A 17,054-nucleotide genomic window follows, 5' to 3' on the forward strand; every position below is an offset into this window, starting at 1 on the left:
GATTCTGGAAAATATGCTGAACAATACTGTTATGAGCTATGCTATACTGTTCAGTGGCTTTCTCATAAGTAAAGGTAAAAAGTAAAGGTAGAGGTTAAAAGTAAAAGTACAAGTAAAGTGTGTTGTCGAGTTGGTGGCAACTCCTGGCAACCACAGAGCCCTGTGGTTTTTCTTTGGTAGAATACAGGAGGGGTGTACCATTGCCATCTCTTGTGCAGTAAAAGTAAAAGTACAAGTACAAGTAAAGTGTGTTGTCGAGTCGGTGTCAACTCCTGGCAACCACAGAGCCCTGTGGTTTTTCTTTGGTAGAATACAGGAGGGGTTTACCATTGCCATCTCTCCTGCAGTATGAGATGATGCCTTAACATATGCTAATTAGTGGGCATTCAGGATTAGCTAGGAACACAGGTCACACCTAACTGTCAGTTCAGGGGCTAAAACTAATATTTTGTCTGGAAGCTATATGCCAATCAGGGAATAACAAAGTAGTTTTGAATTGGACCAAGGACAGAAGTTTGAGGTTTTGGAGATAGTTAGCTAGCAAGAAGCTGTCTTGAGGGCCTGTTGCTGCTTTAAGGACTGAAGAGATTTTATGACTAGCTTCATGTGTGCATGCCCATTTCTCATCTGTTCAACCTGTACATTTGTAAAGAAATATTCTAAAAGGTTCTGAGGATTTCCACTGCTCTCCCCCTTTACATGGAAACTGCAGAAGGCAGTTCTGGCTGGGGGTCAAATTCATGTACTATTTGTGTTTGCTTTTTTTCTTGATTAAAATAGCAGCTGGGGATACAATCCAAATCGGGACTGCAGGGAGGAGGTATTTAACTCTTTCCCCTCATGCTAAAGTCCTGATTAAAATTACTTACACACACAAACACCCTGAAGCTTCTGCAAGCCTCCGGAAGGAAGCTTCTATTGGTGCCAGGAATCTGGTACAAGGGGAAAGTGTAAAATCTCAATACACACACACCCCCACAGTGCCAATCCTGATTGCCCCCCATGGCTGCTATTATTCAGAAAAGAACAAGCACAAATTATGTGTTTACTACTATATCTGGTTTTACTCTCTATCACTCAGGGAAACGTAAAATACTAATAATGTTACTTTACGTTATTATACATTAGTCAAAGCCTTCATGTTCTAGAGCATCAGTGGATTTACAAACGAGTAAGTCCATTCGTAGGCTGGAAGGCAGGAAGGGAGAAAAATCTGTACCCAAATGACCATGTCAGCTCTATGCTAGTATACATAAACAGCATTCTTAAGGTACTTTAAGAAATTATATAGTCTCTCAGAACATCACCAAGCCAAATGTTGTTATTTACACTGTATGGGTGGGAATCAATGAACTGAACATTTGTCTCCCATCTTACAGTTGTACTCCTTGCCTCCAGTGAGGGAATTTAATTCTTGGAGCAGAGAAAATATTAGAGATCGGCTCCTTGAATGGGACACCAGTAGAGATGCTGCTGCGGTACAGTCTTCAAAGTTCTCATCCTGGTACTGCCATTATTAAAAAACATAGAAGTCTCTCACAGTACCTGGTTAATATTACCAGTATACCACCAAGGAAGGCTTTTACAACTTTCTGTTTCCAGACTATGCCCTCAGCATATCTTGAAAGGAGATTTCACAAACTCCCAGTGGAACAGCGCCTTTGTCCTTGTGGTGCTGGTCAAGTGCAGAACATTATCCACTATGTCTTTTATTGCCCTATTTACGATGTGATCAGGGGAAAACACTGATGACAGATAAGGGGTCAGATGCAGAACATTTGACCTATCTTTTTGTGGTTGCAATTCCATATGTCAGCTGTCAAGTTGCCACCTTCTCTATGCTTTCTTTTAAACTCAGAAATACATTTACATGTTCTAAAATGTAGCTTTGGTTTTAGTTCAACCTAACTTTTTGGTATGTTGTATTTTTTCTTCTATGTTAAGCAATGTTTTGACCTGTGGCCACAACAATAAATTTATTATTTGCACTATGAGTACACATACATTATTTCAGTTTAACTGAAATTGGTTAAGTTTAGATTTAGATTACCTCAGGATAACTCATATGTGCTGAAATAACTTTTCCTCCGAGAGCATATAATGGTTTAGCTACAGAACTGCAGCAGCACCTTCCTGCAGATCAGATTTTAGACTGAAGTTTAAAAAACCCATTAATGGCCATCAAGTTGCTGGTATTATGCATTGTATACTAAGCCTGTTGGTCTTTTTATAAGAACTATGCAATGCAGAGACATATGCTTGTTAAACCAATTTAGTTAAACCAGTGGAAATCCCTCTATGAATACTCTCATGTTGGATTTAACATGGATTATTTCAGTTTATCAGTCAGTTTCTAGTTAACATTCTTTAGCAAGAAAAGGTTATTGACTTGTGTCTCAGAGGATGTTCTCTTCCAGAGGGTTTGGAATTTATGCAGGCCCATATTTTGTGGGGCTGTCTCTAATCAGAACATCACAGACAATGATAGGATTTGAAGTATTAACCCCAAGTCCATACAAAACTTTACCCACCATGCTACACTGGCCATTTTCATCTTTTTTCTCTCCCTACAAGTGGAGCAAATTACTACATAAATATACAGAAAGTCTCTCTTGATTGTAAGTAATCAACCAACAGTAGCTAAACAGTTTCATGCAGCAGTCATTGATTATTTGGGCAACAACAATGCTTTCAAGTATTTGCAAAAGTAGCTCTTACTCAATAGTGGTCTGGTCCAACACTCCCGTTACTGGGATGCCATAAAACTGCTGCATAGTGGTGACTGCAGACTGCATAACTTTTCCTGAGTGCAGAGCAGACATTCGGGTGTCATAAGGAAGCAGATAACCATACGTTTTTAACCAGCTCTGAAAAATATGATAAAACAAAGCCAAATGTACAATTTAGTCTGATTTGACAGAATGTATATAAGAACGTTAGCAATGTTATTTAATAAATGTCATACATTGTTAGTTTTAATGTCAATTCTTAAATAAAGCAGTTGTAATTTCTGTGCTTATTTTACTTTATTTGTCTGAATGAAGGGCATTTTGGGGATAACAGTACAAGGATCGCATGAGCAAAACCTGATTGTAGTACATGCTAACTTCCCAGAGGTGGCTGAATAAATGGCTGTGTGCAAATTTAGCTCTTTTGTCTGTACACAGATCATTAGTGTACAGATCTCAATTTCAGATACCTTATAGTTTGTGGGAAAGGTTGACCTGTTCCAAACTTTTCTGTCACGCTCTTTAAAACTGCACAAATTCTGTTTATGACAGGCATGTCATTATTATGAGAAGTGCTGCACAGGCTATGTACTGTTCAGGCAAGAATCAAGACTGTGATAAAAACAGGAATTTGTGTTCTTAAATATGAATAGTATTTGAGATATTTTCAGGTGACATTTAGGCTCAAAGTAGAGCTTTGAATTTAAAACCAGGTCTGCTCCAGTTGCATAAAATGTGGGGGTGGAGACCCACTTTTAAGAGAAAAAGGAGTGTGTGGGTGGGTGGGTGAGGAGAGCCGAACCTTCCCTCCCCATTCTTATGCCTTACCTCCCTGTAGTCTGCGGCCATTACTTTTTTCCCTACTAGCAAGCCTCTGAAGCCAGAAGTGAGACTGACTAGAAGAAAAGTGCCAGAGGGAAGGGAAGCCGGAGTTCAGCTATCCTCACTGATGCACCATTTTGCTCTTATAGGTCAGGCTCCCATCCCACCATTTCATGTGTAATTGAGGCATACTGAGGTTTAAATAAACAAAAAATAAAATTATGAGTAATTTGAGCTCTGAAATTTGGGTTAATTCAAAGGAAAAACTTGCAACCATTAGCATAGAAAGAATGTAAAGGAACTTGTAAATGTAACAATCTAGCTGCTAGTGAAATAGTTTAGAGTTTAGATTAAAATAAATTAGTTAACAAAATTAAACATGTTAGTTCATCCTTAAAAGCAAATCATAAATCAACCTTAACTGGTATTGCTACCTATGTATCCTATAACAGGTTTCACCAGGATAGTGCACATGGAAGTTGTAAATTCAGATGGCAAGATGTTTATGGACCTGTCAAGTATTGAACAAAGATCACAAGTTAAAGAAATCAACATATTTTCAACAGAATAGTGAAGTCACGGTCCACGACATCAACAAAAACAGCCTTTTGTTCAAATACTGCAGACTATTTTACTTGGAGTCCAGGTCTGGAGCAGAGACAGCAAAGTGGATATATTTTCATTCCCAGTAAGAATGTTAACCCATTAATTATTATTATTTATGTAGCATCATCCATGTGCCTAGCACTTTACACAAAGTGAGAAGACAATTACATTTGCACTCATCAATGAAAAAAAATTAGACAGCTTACTTTAACACAAGCTACAATTTAGAATGTCTCACCCCCACCCTCTGAAACAAAACCACAGTGGTTTGAGACAAGGCACCCTATTTCTAGATTGAAAAAAGAAAAAGAAAACATTTATCTGGCTAAAATGTATGTTTTGCTTACTTAATTATACATACTTTAAAATTGAAGACCTTCCTAAAAATATATAATTAAACAAACAAAAAACCAAAAGGTATGTGTAACTCAATAAGAGTTACACACAAGCAGCCCTACCCAGACCTGCATGGCCCTATCTGGGTAGGGCTGCTTGTATGAAGTGCTGGGATCAAGGCCAATCCCGGCACTGCCCTGCTAGGAAGCACAGGATTCCCCCCCCCGGGGTTTTACTGAGGTAAGAAGGCACACATGCATGTGCCTTCTTACCTCAGTCTCCAGTTGTTTGTTTGCTCAGGCAGCCCAAGCAAACACAGAGCTGGGCGCCTAGAATGCCTAGCTCACAGGGAAATCCCCCAATGTACTGTGCTCCTTGCATGGTGCATTGTGGGATTTCTGAAGGCTGGGCTGTGTTTCCCCAGCCTCCTGAAATCTGCACTGCTCACCACACTGGCGCTCGTCTGGGAGAGCAGTGCGATGACCGGGGCAGTGGTGTTGCTTGGTGGCGGTGGGTGGGGAGGGGGAGAATAATCCTGCTCTCCCCGGATCCAAGAAAAGGAAGCCATGTGTACAAACTCAATCTCTCTTGAAAGTATGTTCCAATAGTATTCTCAGTGGGCAACATCCAGATTAGCACCATTGAAATGAATAAAACAAGTTAGTCATTACTAATTTAAGTCCTATTAATTTCAAGAGGACTTAGTCATAACTAACATAACCTGGATGTTGCCCATTGTTTTTTTAAAAGTAACCAAATTCTCCTTTAAAGTGATTTAATCTATTTTTATCAATTTTAGATAGAAAAAATTACAATATACAACTGTTATTCAGAACTGAAATCTTAATTATATCCTACTAAATAGCTAACTGTTAACAAGTGGAACAAACTATAGAAAACATTTGGCTTGTCCTATACTAGGAGTGGGTTCTGACAATGCGGTGGCAAGTAGAGTTCCATCAACGTGCTCCTGGCGCAAGCCGGAAGTTATGCACATTTCAAGTAGTCCAAACCTGCCAATCTCCTGTTGCCAAGCAGCACTTACTTCCATCACCTGACATCTGCTGCCCAACTTCCAATCTTGATTACAGATGTTGGGTGGTGGAGGGAAGTGCTGTTTGGCAACCAAACAGTGGTGGGTTTGGATGACACAAAATGCACAGAACTTCCAAGTCACCTCCGGATCATGAGTTTGATGATAACTGGCAGTGGATGACACTTTACTTGCTGCCATGTTTGTTTGTGTTTGTTTGTTTGTTTGTTTGTTTATTTATTTTTGCATTTATATACCGCCTTTCGTTAAAAAGATAACCCCAAGGCGGTTTACAAAAGTTAAAAACATACAATAAAAAGACAATAAAAACATCATGTTAAAAGTATAAAAACATATAAAAACAGGCATAAAAACAATACAACAAATACAACAAATAAAAACACAGAGAAGCCGCAGTAGAAAACGATCATGTAAAAGCCTGGGTAAAAAGCCAAGTCTTTAAAAGCTTTCTAAAAGCCGTGATGGAGTCTGAGGAACGAATGGCCACTGGGAGAGCATTCCAGAGTCTGGGCGCAGCAACAGAGAAGGCCCTGTCCCGAGTGCACGACAGCCGGGCCTCCCTCATTGTCGGCACCCGGAGCAGGGTCCCCTCAGATGTCCTTGTCAAGCGGGCAGCAACCCTTGGGAGCAGGCGGTCCCTCAAATACCCCGGGCCCAAACTGTTTAGGGCTTTAAAGGTCAAAACCAGTACCTTGAATTGGACCCGGAAACGAACTGGCAGCCAGTGCAGCTCTTTCAAAATGGGGGTGATATGTTCCCAACGGGCAGCTCCGGATAAAACCTTCGCTGCCGCGTTTTGCACTAGCTGCAGTTTCCGGATATTCTTCAAGGGCAGCCCCATGTGGAGCGCGTTACAGTAATCCAGCCGCGACATGACTAAGGCGTGGGTAACCGTGGCCAGATCTGCCTTCTCGAGAAAGGGATGCAGCTGGCGCACCAGCCGAAGCCGTGCAAAGGCACCCCTGGCCACCGCCTCCACCTGAGCTTCCAAAAGCAGAGCCGGGTCCAGTAGTACCCCCAAGCTGTGTACTTGCTCCTTCAAGGGGAGTGCAACCCCATCCCGAACCGGTAAAATCTCCTCATCCCGATTGGCTCTCCTATTGACCAACAGTACCTCCGTCTTATCCGGATTCAATTTCAGTTTGTTAGCCCACATCCAACCCATCACGGCCTCCAGCCCCCGATTAAGGACATCCACCACCTCCCTAGGATCAGATGACAAGGAGAGATAGAGCTGAGTGTCATCCGCATATTGCTGACAACTCAGTCCAAATCTCCGGATGACCTCTCCCAGCAGCTTCATGTAGATGTTAAACAGCATAGGGGACAAGACCAATCCCTGCGGGACCCCACAGGCCAACGGCCACGGGGCCGAGCAGCAGTCCCCCAGCACCACCTTCTGAACCCTCCCCTCAAGAAAGGACCGAAACCACTGCAACACAGTGCCTCCGATTCCCATACTTGAGAGGCGGCCCAGAAGGATACCATGGTCGATGGTATCGAACGCCGCCGAGAGGTCCAGCAGAACCAACAGGGACGCACTCCCCCTATCTAGTTCCCGGCGTAGGTCATCCACTAGAGCGACCAAGGCAGTCTCAGTCCCATACCCGGGGCGGAAGCCAGATTGAAAAGGGTCCAGATAATCCGTATCATCCAAGACCCTCTGCAGCTGGGACACCACCACACGCTCTATCACCTTGCCCAAAAAGGGGAGGTTAGACACAGGTCTATAGTTGTCCAGGTTGGAGGGATCAAGGGAGGGCTTTTTTAATAGAGGTCTTACCACCGCCTCCTTAAGGCACGATGGCATCCTGCCCTCCCTTAATGAAGCATTAACGATCACCTCCAGCCATCTACCTGTCCCCTCCCTGGCAGCTTTTATTAGCCATGAAGGGCAAGGGTCAAGAGCGCACGAAGTCGCCCGCACACTGCCCAGGATCTTGTCCACATCCTCAGGCCGCACCAACCGAAAAGAATCCAACACAACGGGACCAGATGGTACCAAAGGTACGTCTGCCGGAACTGCCAAAACTCTGGAGTCCAGGTCAGCACGGATGCAACCGACTTTATCTGCAAAGCGGTACACCAGCAGAATCCCCAGCCTATCTCGGAGGCCCACCCTCAAGGACAAACACTCAAAATTCTGAGATTGCCTGACCGGGCACCTGGAAATGGGGAGGGTCTCTCGAAAGATGACCGCAACGCCTCCTCCCCGACCCTCGAGGCGGGGCTGCTGCACGATCTGGAAACCTGGAGGACAAAGCTGAGAGAGACCAACCCCGCCCAGCGCATCCAACCAGGTCTCCGTCACACATACCAGGTCAGCACGCTCATCCACAATCAAATCGTGGATGAGAGATGTTTTTGCGTTAACTGACCTGGCATTCAGCAGCAGCACCCTAATCCTCGAAGGAGTGTTCACAGAGCTCCCTAGGGTCAGAGGGTTGGTAGAAGGGCCGGAAAAAGGAACAGGCCTCAATTGCCTGGACCGTTTTCCCCTGTAACGGCCTGCCCAACTCCCACCGCCATATCTCCCTCTGCCCGCTACCCGTGATATTGCTGCCCCCAATGTTGTCTGAACCTGCTCAAGGTTAGGGAAGAAGAGACAAAAAACAGAGACAGAATTATATAGAGCTTTCCCCCCTTAAACATAAATTATTGAAAATAATAAAAGTGTGGCAGCTAAAGGAGATAAGCAAGTCAAGCATTCAGCCACAATTCTGCTAAGCAATTTACCACCACCATGTATGTGTCAGAAAATGTATTAATGGCATTCTCAGTACAGCATATTAACTTTCTCCTTTAAAAAAAAACACCTGCACACCAGTTCAGATGTTACTGGTGGCAATAGCACTGTTGGTTATATTGGTGCATAACTCATTATATTAACATCACAATCCTAAATTATTTTACTTGGAAGTAAACCCTAGCACTGGAAATCAAGGCCAGAATCACAGCTATGCTTTCTAAGCTTGTGTCTGCATGGTTGCTTTTTCCCAAGGCAGTAAGCACCAGCTTTGCCTTCATGCACAACGCCCCTATTAGTAATGCACAACATGTCACAGCATTGAACTGTAGTCAAGTCAGATTGAGGTGATAACTTGAGTGATATCATACACTCCAGATATGCATGGTCATAGGGTTGGTGTCAGCAGTAGATTGTCCTATATCACAACACCCTACTTTTTAAAGGTGTGAGCTGTCATGCAACCATTCTTTAATTTCCAGTGCATCAAGAGATATAAAATGGCTAAAACATATATAGTAGTAAGTTTATTGCGGTCACACACCAGATTAACAAACAACAACAATTAATAGCATTAATAACAAAATTCAAGAGTTAAAACATATATAAGGTAAAGGCATGAACCCAAAACAAACACTATGCAGTCAGATTCAATATATGTTGATCATTTAGCTGCACAAATTGTTTTGGAATATTTATGGAATGGGTTCCTTCAGATTTGGGACTACCTCTCAATTTCATATGCATATCATTAAAATGTAGGATCCTCTTTATTATTACTGTCAGTCAAAGTGAATATATTATTCTTAGGTTTGTTTCCAAAATTAAAATCCTACCTTGTTTGTCTTATTTATTATCCACGGATTTATTATCCACTATCCTTCGTACATCTAGGTAGTCCAAGTTAAAATGTGGGCAGCTTTGTTAACAAAAGTGTTATTCCTCAGTCCAACCAATCTCCTTGATCTCACACAGATTGCCATGCTTCGAGCTTAGTCTCTTTCGCTTAGGGTTTGGACAAGCCGTCTCTAACTCCAAGTGAAAAGTAGTCCTGTTCCTCAGAGAGAGCTGATGGACCCTCTGTTTTCTTTACGGGGTATATGCTCTAAATACTAATAAAGTGAGAGCAGTGGGCCCATTTTCAGAGCAGAAGGAACAGACTGTCCTTGCCACAATTCCAAAGAAGAATGGATTTCCCCATAACACACACACCCTTTATGACTCCTCTGTAGCTAAGATTTTTGGAAAATGAAGAATTACCTCCATTATTTTCGAAACCGAAGTTTCTTTTAAATCCTCTTGCTTTAAGTTTGTCTCATGCAGACTTTCAAGATGTATTAAGAACAAAAAGTGGGGGAAAGTTAAAACATAACTGCTGATAAAAATAACTGTTGATAATGCAGAAGCATTGCAATTATTAATCCATCTTCTGAAAACAGAAGTTGACAGACTGATTCCTAAAAATCATGAGATTATATGTAACATGAGCATAATTTCATTTCATAGTTAAAAGAAACTGCATATGATAGAAAATTAATCTTAATCATAAACTAAAATGCTTATTATATTGGTGGTTACATTTTTAAAATATTTCACTGGTGGTTACATTTTTGTTAACAGGTCATTAGAGGAAGGATTGTTAAAATATGAATAATAATGGCTGGCAACTAGTTCTGTACACTCTAGGAGACTTTGAGTGTTGGTTTCTCAGGCAGAAAACCCCCCTGCTACATCACAAACTGTATTTAAAGCTAAGATAACTTTTCAAAAACAAGTCACAATATGGGAAGTGGGGGGTCTTCTGTTTAAAGAGAGGGGGGGCTTTTAAAATATCCAAGCCCTTCAGTTTCTCTAGATTCTAGAACAATTCTTTAGATCTTTACCAACAACCTGCAATTATAGCACACATTTCAGATGTTCACAGTATTACAGATACATTATATTAGTATCCTTCCAACAGCTTTGAAACATATGCCAGTTTTGTCACCAAATTTTAGATTCGGGCGGAGGTGAGGATGAGAGAATAGAGACTTGCCCGAGTACTAGTGTCTATGTATTAGAGATGAAATTTGAATCGGAGACTTCTCATCTCACAGTTCTGAAGTAGATCAGAGTAATATAGTACAAATATATATTCAAATTATCAAAAGTAGTTTTGAACTGAAGATACCACCCTAGCTGCCTAAACTTACATTGCAAAATGCTTTTTCCAACCTTTTTTTCTCCAAAAAAGCATTACTCGATAAATTGACCAGGACAAGGGTGATTCGGGGGGGGGCATGGGGGGGGTGCAAGCAGCCCTCCACAAACAAGTGGCTTCCCCCTCACCCACTCCTATATTTGTTTCAGAACGTTAACCTGTGGGACATAGCTTGCCCATGCATAAATGCACTTTGCCCCTTCTGTGCCCTCCCTCAAATTTTTCTGGTACAGCCACTGCTACTCCAACTCAAAACACCTTGTTGCAATGAAGGAAGCAATATTTTTGTGTTCAAAAAGAAAAGGACTATCTAGAAATATATAGAAGATGTTTCTAAACAAATATCTAGAAATGTGAAACTCACTATTACTCTAGAATAAATGTTCACAAATCTGAACTAAAGAACCAAAAAGAAATTGCTCCTGGATCACAACATACATATGTTAAATACCAATTACAAAAAAATGCAGGAAGTCCTTGCTAAATGAACTTCCAGGCTACCTGCCTACTGATGGAACTACCCCTTTCTACTTTATAGGTGGGGGGAAGATTAAGCAACTGCAACTTGTGTGCACAATGTTGCTTCACTGTATGAAGAAGTGCCTCATTTCTTAACAAGTGAAAAGCAGAATAGATTGCTGATTGCTGCCACTCAAATATTTCATGCATTTATACTGCAAATAATGTTAAACTACTTGCCCCAGAGCAATAAAGCTAAACAATTACTTTGAGACTAAAGTACTCTATAATTTAGCTGGAATGGCCAAAAGGCAGAAAGTTCCGGGTTTGAACAAGGACATCCATCTAAAAAATAAAGCCATGCCTAATACTGCAATATTGTTAATTTTTCATTGTTAAACGTATTAATTTGGTATCCATTTTGCCCTGTCAATAGAAGTCCATCATTCCATAACCCAAAATACAGGAATGTTTGGCATAACATATTATATCAAACCAAGTATTTTCTCCCAAACGAAAAATTCTTAGCCCATTTCATTTGAAGCTACTGAGTCGGGTCTCACAATCAGCGAGACCCGGTTTGGGAAGGTAAGCAGGGAGAGAGCCCTGGGTGGCCGCCCACACAACAGCCGGCTCCGTGATGGAGCCAGTGGGGGCTGGGAGAATCAGGGACTGCATGGGCCCCGGAAGCTCCAGTATGCCTTGCCTGAGCACGCAGGGCATACTGGAGAGACCCCCGGAGCCAGGAGGAGGCTTTTTGCCGCCCCTCCGGGGGTCTACTCATGAGTAGCCACGGCACAGAGCTACACCGCGGCTACTCACGATTTTAAAAACTGGGTTTGAGGAGTGCTCGCTCTGCAAACCCGGTTTAAGGGGAGGGGTTGTTTGGTGGGTTAACTGTTGGGAGGCAACCGGGCTCGCCTGCGAGCCCAGTGGCTCCCACGATCAGCCAAAATCAGGCTAGGCTCCCCAGCCCGATTTCGGCTGATCATGGGAATAGCCTCACTAATTACTGAGAAATGCAGTGGGGTAAGTAGGGTTGGGTCATATCATACCAATATTAACCTATCAATTTACTAATCAGATTTCAAAATTGAAATTGAAATCCTCCAAAGTAAACCATTGTTATAAAAATGTTAAGTATAACTAGATGAGAGCCTAAGTCTTCCCATCTTCCTGGTGGAAGTGAGGATAGACATTAGCCTATAGTCACTGTATTTTGAGTTTAAACCCTGTCTCCCCTCTCCCTCTCTCTTTTTCATTGTTCTACAGAGTAGGTGTTTTATAGACAACAAGCAATCCCTTTTATCTTCTCTCTTTTCATTCTTACTGCATTGGCTACACAATCCAAAACACAGTGTCAGGTGAGGAGTTTGACTGGAGTGGTACACCTGTCAAACCTAACACAGGTGTTCTAAGGTGTGCTCAGGGTGCACAGAAACTTTCCGTGGAGCAGAATGGCAAAAGCTTGCTTGATCTTGATTTTCAGTTTGAATACAGTGGTGATGCAGCTCTTTTGAAGACTGTTCTTGCACTTAATTTAATTTTCGTTTCTAGTACCTATATGTTTCTCTGTGATTGACTTAGTACATGCTGCCTCTACAACATATGAGAAGCATATAACACATGAAATTGCAGCTCACACACACTACAGAATTTAAAAACTGATTTCTTTTTTAAAAAGTCAGTTTTAAAAGTCAAAATTTAAATTTGATTTTTAAAACTGACTTTATAAAGTCATTGTCTATGCACAGAATGTGTCTTGCATATATTGTAATCTTGGAGCTATTTCAGGAGCCAGACTAAGTTAGTCGTGTGATGGAAATCAGGTGATGGAAGTTAGCCATAACTAACTTAAGTCCCATTAATTTCAATGGGACTTAGTCATAACAAACTTAATCTACATATTGCCCATAACTTGTTAATATGTTTGTTTGTTTGTTTGTTTATTTATATTTTTACATTTATATCCCGCTCTTCCTCCAAGGAGCCCAGAGCGGTGTACTACATACTTACTTAAGTTTCTTCTCACAACAACCCTGTGAAGTAGGTTAGGCTGAGAGAGAAGTGACTGGCCCAGAGTCACCCAGCTAGTATCATGGCTGAATGGGGATTTGAACTCGGGTCTCCCCAGTCCTAGTCCAGCACTCTAACCACTACACCACGCTGGCTATCTGAAGCTGCATGTAAGATCAGGCAAAGGCTCTTCTTACTTGATGTTTTAATGCTGTGTTGTCAGCCACCCAGAGATCAATTTGTTATGGGGCAGCTAACAAATAAAGTTTATTATTATGTATTATTATTAATAATACTGTATGTGTAGAAGAAATTCTACATAACTCAGAATTCAGCACTCCAGACCTCCCCACTCACCCAGTTATTGCTACTTCATACATTTTGAGCAAACAAAGTGAGCCATAAATGTGTAGGAACATGGGAAATTGCCTGAGAGCAAATTGCCTTAGAGCTAAGTTGGTCCATCTCACTCAGTATTGTTTACATAACTGGCAACAGCTCTTCAAGGTTTCGGGCAGAAATCTCTCCCAGCCCTACCTGGAGACACCAGGGTCTGAACCTGGGACCTTCTGCATGCTAAGCAGGAGGTCTTCCACTGAGCTACAGCCCCATCCCCCACCCCCCAACCCCTAATATCTTACAGCAGACAGCATTCAGCCATTCAAATGCAAATCAAGGCTACCCCTGTTTAGCAAGGGGCGCAAGTCATGCTCACTATCATAAGACTAACCCAATCCCATAGTTTTAGATAGTGTGTACAGTATATCCACATGAAATCTATAATGTGAAAATTCTTGAGCTTCTAAGGGCAGTAGTAGTTATTGTTCACTCACATTGGCGTTTTAACTTGGTCCTCCTAGCCTAGCATGTTTGCAATTAAAGCAAGATCTTCTTAAAATAACAAACTCTACATAAACGAAAATGGATGCAATCTTCACATTATCCAGGCACAAGCATCACTACATCCAAGGGGACTTAGATGTAATTATTGCAGGATTGCAGTCATGATTTTTATACAAAACTACCACTGGAAATGCACATATACTGCAGTAGTTTCTGTGTTCATAGAATCAATCATATGCAGCCATATATCAAGGCATAATGCCTTGACATAGAGAAACTTAGTGACACAAGATAATCAGAGCTAAATCTCATTTGTTTCAATGGTACGTAAACATGATTGGGGCCTTTGAACTGGAGTGTATTGGAGGACATCATCCCCGTGCTACTTTTACTTATATACTGCTCTTCAAAAACAACAACAAAACTTCTCAAAGTGGTTTACATCAGGGGAGGGGGGGATAAGAAGAAGGTGGTCCCTGCTAAAAAGGGCTTGCAGTCTAGAGAAGAACAACCACTATCTCCACCTCAGATTCCCCACAAATAGTTCTATGACCAATACAAAAATTTTTTTTTAAGAAATCAGTTTTTAAATTTTGTATTGTGTGTGCTTATAGCATATAATAATAAAAACAGATGGAAGTTATTTTGAGTAGTCAACATACTCGAGGCTGGGATCCAAATGACTTATTTATTTTTGACATTTATATACTGCTTTTCAGGCAAACCTCCCAAAGTGGTTTACAAAGAAGGTTAAATGAAGAACAATACATCAAACCACAATCCATTTTCTCTCCTCCCCTCAGAGCCTGAGACATGTCCACAGCTTGAGAGCATCCAATGGAATTTTTGGCTTTGTTTCATTGAGTAGCAAACCCCTTCCCCAAAACTACTTTGGAAAGCCTCCTCATTTAAAAGGGGGTTTGCACTGTGGTATGAGGAGTTGCTATTTGAGCAATACACCAAAAGTCCCCTTGGGCATGCAACCAACCACCACAGGTAATGAGTCAGTATTATGAAACAGATCGGTCATGCATCAATAATTTTATGTGCAGGTTAGTTGGCCCAGCTGTCACCACTCCATAAAGGTATAGTAGCTGCAAAGTTAATTCTATGGCATATTGAGACTGTAATATTTGGGGAACTAAGTAAAGAAAGGCAGAGTCAGTAGGACTCAGGAAATGAGCTGTCCTTATCCTCCATTCATTCACATAGCATCATATTATGAATGTCTTCAAAATCTATAGATATAAAATCTATATATAAAATCTTCAAAATCTATATATAAAAGAGTCAGGATCATCACATCTATATAGTTCAATGTTGATGTTCCTGAAAATAAGACTGCACACCTCTTATCTGGTCAGCCTACTGTTTTGCACTTCCTTGAATGCTAAATAAAACTGTTAACAACAATGCTTATCTTCAAGTAATAAAAAGTTGCAAACAGTGGTATTTTCTTTATTTTCCTTTTAAATTAAGTATTCATTAGTAAAAACCCCATACTTGGAAAAAATATTAAAAATAAAAATAATACTGAATGTTCACTCAAGCTGTTACCATTAAACAGTATCCCACACAATGCCATAAAAGCCAGCAAAAAGGACAATTAAGGAATATAATTACACACCAACATCGACAGCCAAAAAAGCCCACTGGTTGTCACAGAGCACAACAATGTACATTAAACCATTGCTCTACTCCAACCTTTTTCTGTTTGTGTGCTGCCTGCAATAAAACAATATGGTCTACTCAGTAACATGCATATATTTTTCTATATTAACAGATTGTTTCACATAAAATCCCACGAATTCTTAACATATCTTTAGGAATTTAGAGAAAATAATCTGTTCAGGTCCCCCAGCTAGGGATGGCTCATCTGTCTGGGCAGAGAAGGGCATAATTCATCCCTCTCCCTGAAATCAATGTGCCCCAATTCACCCTTTTTATTGCTCTCTCTAGCACCCCGACTTCCCCCAGGATGCTTCCCCTAACCCGCACAGTCACCCGCTACCCCACCCCTTATTCCCTGCAGGCAGAGAGCAGCTCAGCCCGTGCCCCGTTCTGCTTCACTACTGCCAGGCTGTGAAGACCCCAAGCCAGCGAGCATCTCTCCAGGCTGGTAACACCCAAACAAATCTTCTACAGTCTTGTTCCTTCCCCTCAGTGGTCCTAGAGATAGCTACTCTAGAGAGAACGGGGTGGCAGCGGGGGAGAGACCCCAAAACACCACCACCACCACCACGGGGCCCCGGGGCGCAACCACGACCCACCCCAGCTTGTTTTAATTTAATTGATAACGCCATGCCAGGGACGGGGGGGAGGGGGGCACTCCAGCCAGCCGCTCCCTACTCTCCAGACAGGAGAAGGCTCATTGGTGTGGCTCCATCTCCCATCACTAGGGCGGCTGGCTCAACCTGCCCCCTCCCTTCAGCCCTGGCACCCAGCAGACCCAGGTTGGTACAGCCGGGGACGGGAGTTGGGGCGACGCCGCCGGCAATGCTGGCCCCCGGAGAAGGCGAGGAAGCGCTCCGGGCGGCCCCGCTGCTTCGCTTATTTGTCCCTCACAACAGCACCCACCAAGGCTGGCGGCTCGCCGTTCCCAGTCCCTACCGGGCCGACGCTGGTGTCCCCAGAAGCGCAGAACAGGACGCTGAGGAGGGGCAGGAGACGGCGGCACCCCCAGGCTGGGGCTCCGCGGCATCCCCGCTGCCTCTGCTCCATGGCGGGGCCCATCCCTGCACCTGCTCAGGCAGGGAGAGCAGGGCCTGGCCGACCGCGCATGCGCCTCAGCCGGAGAGGTAGGATGAGGATGCGATGCAACTCAACCCCGCTCAATTCCTTGAAGTAATGCTAAATGCGCCCACCCTGGCCTCTTGGCGCCGTGGGGCTCGGAGGAGGTGGTCACTTCAGGGATGCCTGCGGATAAACTGAACACGTATGTGATGAGCAGCTATAATATCGTCTCGCTTGGGGCGTGGGGAGGTTTTAACTAATTGCGGTTCCGAGGACACCACCACCACAAAGGTTCCGAGGTCTCAGAAAGAGGTTCCAACCTCAGAACGCATCGTCTTTCTTCAACTTGCTGCTCTGAGTGCCTCAAAGTTGGCTTAGCCTTAGGTACAGTACAGTAGGGGTGTGCAAGAAAGAGTGTGTGTGTGGCGGTTTACTCATGATACCTTTAAGCATAAATAAAGCAGGTCCTAATGCTCCTCTGCTGCCCCACTGCTTTTAGCTTCCTGCACA

At 42.7% G+C, this 17,054-nt stretch overlaps 1 protein-coding gene across 7 annotated transcripts in view; it reads right to left on the minus strand.

Moving 5' to 3' along the window:
* Positions 1 to 16,630, minus strand: part of MMP24 (matrix metallopeptidase 24) — a 46,440-nt gene extending 29,810 nt beyond the window's left edge. Inside the window, exons 1-3 of one of the 7 annotated variants that reach the window (XM_053243595.1) lie at positions 16,422 to 16,559; positions 3,986 to 4,062; positions 2,719 to 2,867 (exon numbers count right to left, since the gene is read on the minus strand). In XM_053243595.1, coding sequence (XP_053099570.1) covers positions 2,719 to 2,822 — 104 coding nt within the window. In that variant the 5' untranslated portion in view covers positions 2,823 to 2,867; positions 3,986 to 4,062; positions 16,422 to 16,559. Of the gene's footprint in view, positions 1 to 2,718; positions 2,868 to 3,557; positions 3,879 to 3,973; positions 4,063 to 15,438; positions 15,476 to 16,388 lie in introns of those variants that run through there. The other 6 variants (XM_053243597.1, XM_053243594.1, XM_053243596.1 and 3 more) reach the window with 6 other exon arrangements.
* Between the last annotated feature and the right edge of the window lie 424 nt (positions 16,631 to 17,054).

This window comes from Hemicordylus capensis, chromosome 4, assembly GCF_027244095.1.
Source record: "Hemicordylus capensis ecotype Gifberg chromosome 4, rHemCap1.1.pri, whole genome shotgun sequence".
In the NCBI taxonomy this organism is placed as follows: Eukaryota; Metazoa; Chordata; class Lepidosauria; order Squamata; family Cordylidae; genus Hemicordylus; species Hemicordylus capensis.